At 33.4% G+C, this 7,469-nt stretch overlaps 1 protein-coding gene across 1 annotated transcript; it reads right to left on the bottom strand.

The window, feature by feature from the left end:
* Positions 1 to 4,543: 4,543 nt before the first annotated feature.
* On the bottom strand, positions 4,544 to 5,504 carry LOC149553484 (uncharacterized). Its single transcript, XM_089789907.1, has one exon. It carries the CDS (start codon positions 5,173 to 5,175, stop codon positions 4,768 to 4,770), a length of 408 nt encoding a protein of 135 aa, XP_089646033.1. The 5' UTR covers positions 5,176 to 5,504; the 3' UTR covers positions 4,544 to 4,767.
* Between the last annotated feature and the right edge of the window lie 1,965 nt (positions 5,505 to 7,469).

Raw genomic sequence — 7,469 nt, 5'->3', positions numbered from 1 at the left:
ACCAAAACACTTTGACCACTATTGAAAACTGTTACAGTAAAAATGACCGTCCGTAAGTGGTTTTTCCTTTTTTATAATACCGCTAGGGTTACGTCCGAAACCCCACTGGCCACATAGGCATGGGAAAGTGCCACGTCTATATGGTCAAAGGGGTTTTGACTGTAACCTTGCTAGATACCCCAAAGGGTGACACAGATCTATGCTTTTACCCATGATTAAATCCTCTAAGAGGTTCACACCTAACAATGTGTTTTGTAACCTTTAATAGGGTTGGCTCCTAACAGGGCTCACTTCAGAAGAGTGAAAATTAGTAAACTAGTTGCAATTGGTGATTTTTCTCAAATTGGGTTTCCACATTAAATCTTGGTGTCACTTGTGTTCATGCTATTTCTTTTATGTGTATGCAACTAAGTTAAGTTAATCAAAGATAATATCATAAGATTTGCATGTTAAGAATTTACCAAGTCACAACATATTATCAGTATTAACCGAGTGCCTGTGTGTTTGTCAAGCAACAATACTTTCAGTAAAGTTTATGTTCTATGTTGACATTTAAGGGATATGAAATTTATTTTAGTGGTAACTGATTCAACCCTCCCCTCTCAGTTACTCCTCTTATATTTTCAATAGATCTAACATATTACAAATCCAAACCCAAGGCCAACACATTCAAACTGATGATGCTACAATAGTATTACAAGAAGAAAGTTTTTCCGAAGAACTTTTAAATAGAATATAAACACTTGAGGCCAAAAGTTAATGTTAGTATTGTAACAATTATAAATGAACATTCAATATGGCTATATATATTTTTAAATGACTTTTGATAAAAGTATCTTGGTCTTTAGAATTCCTTTCCATAAAACAATAAACTTGAGATAAAATACATTCATATTGTTTTGATTAAGTAAAAATAGGTTTTGAAAGTACTTGAAACCTTTTACAAAGGCTAGGAAAGATATATCAATGAGGATCTGAATACAATTGTGGAAAACCACCAAAAAAAAAAAGAAGGACACACCAAAGTTCCCAACAAGAGGGCAAACAACCCAAGAAGCCATAGACCATCAAGATTTACATTTTGGTCCAGTCTTTTGTGAACATAAAGACATATCAAATGGAGGTTTGGAGGATTTGTTTTTTTTTTTCCTTTAACTGATGTCCAACCATCCTCCACCATCCCATCAGCCTTCTGCCACTCCCTACTGACCCCCAAAACCTTTGTAGTAGGAGAAGCACCAACAATAGTGTTCTAGATAGAGTCAACAAAAAAAAAAGGACATCATCAACATTATGACCCAAAGCCATCAAAGGGACATCAGTTAAATCAACAATGATATCAGTAGGCAACGCGTTAGAAACAACATTCTAATTCAAATCTATCATAGGGACAACATTCAAATCATTTGAAATAACAACAACATCCTCAGCCAAATTGAGGTCAATACGAGAAGAGCTAACTGAACCATCCCCCTTCGTGGATACTTTTTGAATTGTATAGTGATCATCCAAATCTCCCAACCACCAAGAAGTTGATTTCTTCAATCTAATCTTGTCAGAGGAGCATCGTGCAGTGAGATGGCCAGTCTTATGGCATTTCCTACATCTGAAAGGAATACCCTCATAATCAAGAAATTGGTTCCAAGAACCATTTAGAGAAGCCAACTGCAATAATGGTGGGAGCCCCTTGGAGGTATCCATATCCACTAGGATGTGATAATACATTTCCCTATAGACATTGGAAGAAACTGAATCAATCAAAATGAAATCCCCAAGGGCATCCCCTATAGCCTCTAGGATTGAACCCTACCAAAAATGCAAGGGAAGATTCGACAACCTCACCCAAAGAGGAATCTTATTAAAGGTTTCAGTAGTCGGATTACATGTCGGATACCAAGGTTTGGCCATCAAGGGGAATCTTTCCTCCCAATAGAAACCACAGTAGAAGATGCCATTTCTGTCATCAACACATCAAATTTCATAATAATAAAAAATCCTAGCAATAGGGTAAATCTGCACTACACCTAAAATGATTGGTTCTCAATATTTGGAAATCCAAGCATGCAAATCTGAAAGAGAGGGCCAAAAACCCCTAAAACAAAAAATAGTAGCTATAGAGAAGTAATCCACCACATATGAATTGATCTCATCAACAATATCTTGTTCAAGATGAAGCACAAGCAGATTACATACCGAAATAGGCTTAGCTGAACAACTGACAGAAGGCGTAATTGAATAGAGCCCCTTCTGCACAGGAGCAGAAATACCTTCATCATAAGCAACCACATCCACATAAGAAAGGTTAGATCGAGTATGAGACATCTCCACAACGTGAATAGCTTGAGCATCGGGTGTAGGACCAACAACCCGAGCCATCACAACCGTAGCAAGAGGGAAAATAGAAGCCTTAGAAGCACGGTCTGAAGTAGCTTGGGCAAGCAAAGCCATTGCAGAGGCCATCGCGACAGACCCATAAACCATTTCAGGAGAAATCGTAGGAGTGCAAGAAATCACAAGAGGGGAAGTGGGAGAAGAGGGAGTTTTCATCAGAATTTTCAAATGCCAAATGATATCTAGGGAAGGGAAAAATACATTTATATTGTTTTGGTAGGAGAAATTGAGAAAATTTATCAACCTATAGTTGTAGCTATCATCATGATCTTTAGATTTATTTGTACAAGAATAACATTGACTTTATTACCTTTTAATATAGCTGAAATATTTGAATGATAAAGTTATAGGTGTACTTTTAAAATATTATTATCAACCATATCGCATTAGGATTTGCAGAATCCATAAGAAAAATCATTGGATTATATATATATATATATATATAAAATGGTGAATAATACTTCTTGAAGGTCATCCTAGGTAACACCTTATTCATATTGACCCTCTTAGGATGTGGAGAGTTGACATGGAACCACATCAATGAAATGTTGAAGAGTGCAATCTTACTTGAACCTTGGGCTTCTTAGAATTATTGATAATGACAAAAATACTTTGAAGAACGGTTGATAGCTCAATTAACCAATGGTTGAAGTTTTTTTACTTACTTCTAATTAACTAAACAAGAAACATGCTAAGATATTAAGTATTAAAATAATCCCATAGAAACTTTATTTGCAATTTTAAACTAGTGAAAATAGGTTTTAACTTGAGCTCCTTTAGTAGAATGATTATAAATAATGTACTTTTGTTGGCAAAATTTGGCTGCTTGTAGAGAAGGAACAAATGGTTTCTTTTGCAACTTAAGAATAGCAATAAAACTTTGAGGTTATGGTTATGCCAACAAATATATAAAGAAAGATGCACATGATTAACAATGTTATTCGACTATTCAATCTTAGTCAATTTGATGTTGAAGATGAGATTTTGAATTTGAAACAAGTCAAATATGGTAAAGGGATGACTAATTTAGTAAGAACTATTGAGTAAGAATTGAATTTTCTATCTTGTCCATGGTAAACTACCATTCAATACAAAACTTTAATAGAAAGTGGTCATAAAGGATTTTTGGCAAATGTTCAATTCGATAAAATTAAGGAAAGATTAAAACAACACTGTGAATCTGTTGAGATATTTGAGAACACTTTTAGAGATGTATAGTTAAGATTATACCCCACTTGCCAACAAATAATGATTATGAGGCTAACTAGTATTGCAATAAAATAGCCTAATTTATTGTGCATGTGGTACCAAGCTTCCCTGCATGAGTTGTCATACACATAAGGAGATTATTATATTTTTATTATGTCACCTTCACCATATTAAATTTTCCATAGGAATCTCAATTTGTAGTAAGAAACTAGTTAGAAATCCAATGCCAAATATTAGATTTGTCAACGTCATCATTGTCAAAGATTAGATTTATCAACATTAAAGAAGTGACTGCCAATATTAAAAGTGATATGTAAATCCCTAGTCCACTAAGTGTGAGTGTCACTTAAGAGAAACAAAAATATAAACACCCCCACATCTTGTTATGTGTTTGTTGCACAAAATTTGGTTAGTTGTCTTTGACTCAATAAACTATAGAAAGAAAAACAAAAACAAAATCTCTTGCAAATAAAGAATGTCTAGACTTGTAAATATTTTTCAGAATATCATATATAATACACTTCAAAGCATTCCATGCAAGAAAGTTCAAGAACATGGGAACTTTTTATTTTTATACAAACTAGCAAAACTACCATCAATTATTAGAATATGAAAAATTTCAAACCATTTACAAAAAGAAACCAACTTAACACAAGAAAATTAAAAAGATTCATGATATGTATAAAGAAAAAGAACATGGCAACCTTTTATTTTTATACAAACTAGCAAAACTACCACCAATTATTAGAATATGAATTTTTTAAACTATTTACAAAAAGAAACCAACTAAACACAAGAAAATTAAAAGGATCCATGATATACATAAAGAAAATATACAATCTTCAACTGAAACAACAAACAATATAAGATATAAACTAACTATTAACAAAACTAAACACAATTACTAACAAATCCAAACACACATGAACCAAACACAAAACTCTAAAAAAAATCTTCCAAGAGGTTTACTTTTAAATTATAAATACTTAAAAAAATAGTATCCACCCTTGAAGGAACTAACAATTACTTTATAAAGGAGTGATTATTAAGGGGGGCACTAGATCACAAACAAGAAAATAATTTCCCAAATGGCAAATCTATATGACACAATCAACTGAAGTAGAAGTCTGGAGTTTTGCAATACTTGTGCATTTGGGAACCAAGAGATTAATTTTTCTCTTCCTCCTCATCAAGCAATTGAGCAGTAAAGAGAAATGCATTTATTGCATATTTGCGCTGGTCTTGGAGAGAACCCCTCAATGGCAGTCCATATTCCTGCAGCAATAGATCTACTCTCCATTCGGGCATATCTTCGTACTCAGCCTTAGTAAATCTAGGATAATGTAAAGGCATTCCATTCGGCGTCTCCTTGAGTTTTTCTCTGGATCTTGTGATATTTTCTTTACTCTCAGATGTGCAGTGGCACCATACATTCCGCTTCAGCTGCTCCTTGTTCTTCTTCATAACCATCTGAAAACTTATCCTCCTGGAATGAAAAGAATATTGATTGGCTTGCATTCCCAATTGGCCCATTATAGTTGGGATTGTGGATTTGATACTACAAATACCCGCCATATTCAGAATTTCTGATACCCAACTATCAGAAATGCAAAAAAATATTTCACTTGCTGATACCCAATTATCAGAAATGCAAAGATTTGTTCACTTTTTCAGAGCTTAGTATTCTATACAACAACAAAAATCTATATCAGAAATCCCACCTTTATTAGACATAATTTTTAACAAACACAAAGTTGGCCACAAAAATTCAGAAGTTCTTGTTCTGGTTTGAGTTTTTGCTTAGAAAACTGATAACATGCCAATATGCGTTTATGAGAATCCACATGCTCACGGCTCCAATTTAACAAAAAAAAACCAATGATTTAACAATGACATAATTACGGAGGTACATTTATTTGGTTTATTCATCCACTCATACTAATGAGGAGAAAAAGGGGGGCCATTAATATAATAGGAATCCCATACGGCAAGCTACGTGTAGCTAAGAAGCGAGGCCATAAATACAATATGAATCCCATACGGCAAGTTATATGCAGCTTGTTGGGGCAAGTAAGGCAGTTGTCACGAGGAACTTATGCAGAAATATCTCCTAACGGAGATACATGCTTTAGCTAGTTCTTATTTCAGTGTTACACATAAAACTCAACTTGTAAACATATTTATGTTTCCATATATAATCTTATTTTCATTACTTGTGGAGAAGACACCTAAGAGACCTAGTAATTGATAAGTGGTCTAATAATCGTGATAGTTTTGTCATCGATACCTTCCAATTATGATTCTTAAAAGAGCTCTAGAAAATGGAAACACGTGTAATCATAGCTGATCACACATGTACTAATATTTGATCATTTTTTAGCTTAATTAGTCGGTGATTGACCAATTTGTGCACCACTATTGAGACATTTCATAAAGAATACTGAGACCTTTAACCACAAGTAATGGTGTTTTTTGAGTGAGCAACTATTGGTACATGAACATAGCGGGTATTGGGCAAGCGTTTTTAAAAATGACATTTTTTGACCACTTTGCGCTCCATGATCCCTATAGAGAGATTCGTGAATACCCAAAATTCAAAACCTTAGCTTTACGCTCTATACTCACCTATGGAGGCACACCAAACAAATTGAAAAAAATTGACTTACAACTTAGGAGTTCTAGGTGCGCAAAGTTAGCCTAGGTAGCTACTAGGTCTTTTCCCCTATATATTCAAGTACCTATAATTAATTTAACTAATCTAATTTGTATCATTGAGTTATTATTGGTAATTGACAAATTTAATGTGGTTCTTTATAATTGTAATTAGGTTTTCAAATCTTCCATTTATTCTAATTTTATGACATTTCAAGTTTGTATTCTTATTGGCCGTTATAACTTCATTAAACTATCACTTTCTAAGGTTTGGTGGTTGAATTTAGTACTTATCATTGTGCTTGCCCCACCGGCCCACAATATGATACAGGGTTTACATTTTTTTGAAGATATTTGTATATTTGATCTAGCTTGATTTTTTTCTAGATCTTAAAATTCATTGTCCTTAATTTTAGTGTATAGGGTTTAGGATTGCATTCTGAAACCTAGTTTTCCCACTCTTTCCTAGCTTTACATTGGATCACAATACCTTGTATTGTTTCTTCTTTAGTTGATTTATCTACACTTATTATGGATTTTGACATGTTCTTTTCATTTATTTTAGATGACACATTTTTCCTTGATTCACTCAAGTAGTTCTATGCTTTGGAGACGAGGTTTTGTTTTATCATGTCTTGCCTAAATCTCCTCTTTCATAGAGATATATGTTGGCAATTTGGCTAAGGAAAGTTGTTAGGCTTGTCATTAATGATAACGTAACACAATTTTTGAGTTAGCAAAGTTAGAGGATAAGTTTGGGTAAAGTATACTTAGAAAATTGTGTAAGCATAAGTTTCGTTCCGTGAGATTCACAAAAGACATATCGTGTTATGCAGGCTTAAAAGAAAGTATTATGGGTATCATAGATGATGTGTGCAAGGCTTCTAAAATTCATGTTATGATTTGACTATGTTTTGGTATTTTTTGTTGTAGCAGGTATAACATCACAAAACACGATAACATTGAGAATATTGAGTTTTTTGTTAAGGAGTTATTTTGAGTTTCCAAAGTAATTGCTTGACAATGTTGGGATGACATAGAAGTTAACTCTTACATGGCAAAAATTAACATGAGGTTTGATAATGTGTGGAAAAGGATAAGGTTGACAACTTTCAAAAATTTTGATATAAAGGAAGATCTTTTTGTTTAGCGAAGAAAAAATAATTGTATTGTAATGATATGATTTCTATATGCACACTTTGTATGTACTGTATAGA

The sequence above is a fragment of the Cupressus sempervirens genome, chromosome 6 (assembly GCF_028749045.1).
Source record: "Cupressus sempervirens isolate cs-2001-9-10 chromosome 6, ASM2874904v1, whole genome shotgun sequence".
NCBI lineage: Eukaryota > Viridiplantae > Streptophyta > Pinopsida > Cupressales > Cupressaceae > Cupressus > Cupressus sempervirens.
The sequence above is the reverse complement of the archived record's forward strand: the minus strand, read 5'-3'. Positions and strand labels throughout refer to the sequence as shown.

Coding starts and splice junctions, on each gene's coding strand:
- LOC149553484 (XM_089789907.1), bottom strand. CDS start 5,175: ATGGCGGGTATTTGTAGTATCAAATCCACAATCCCAACTATAATGGGC.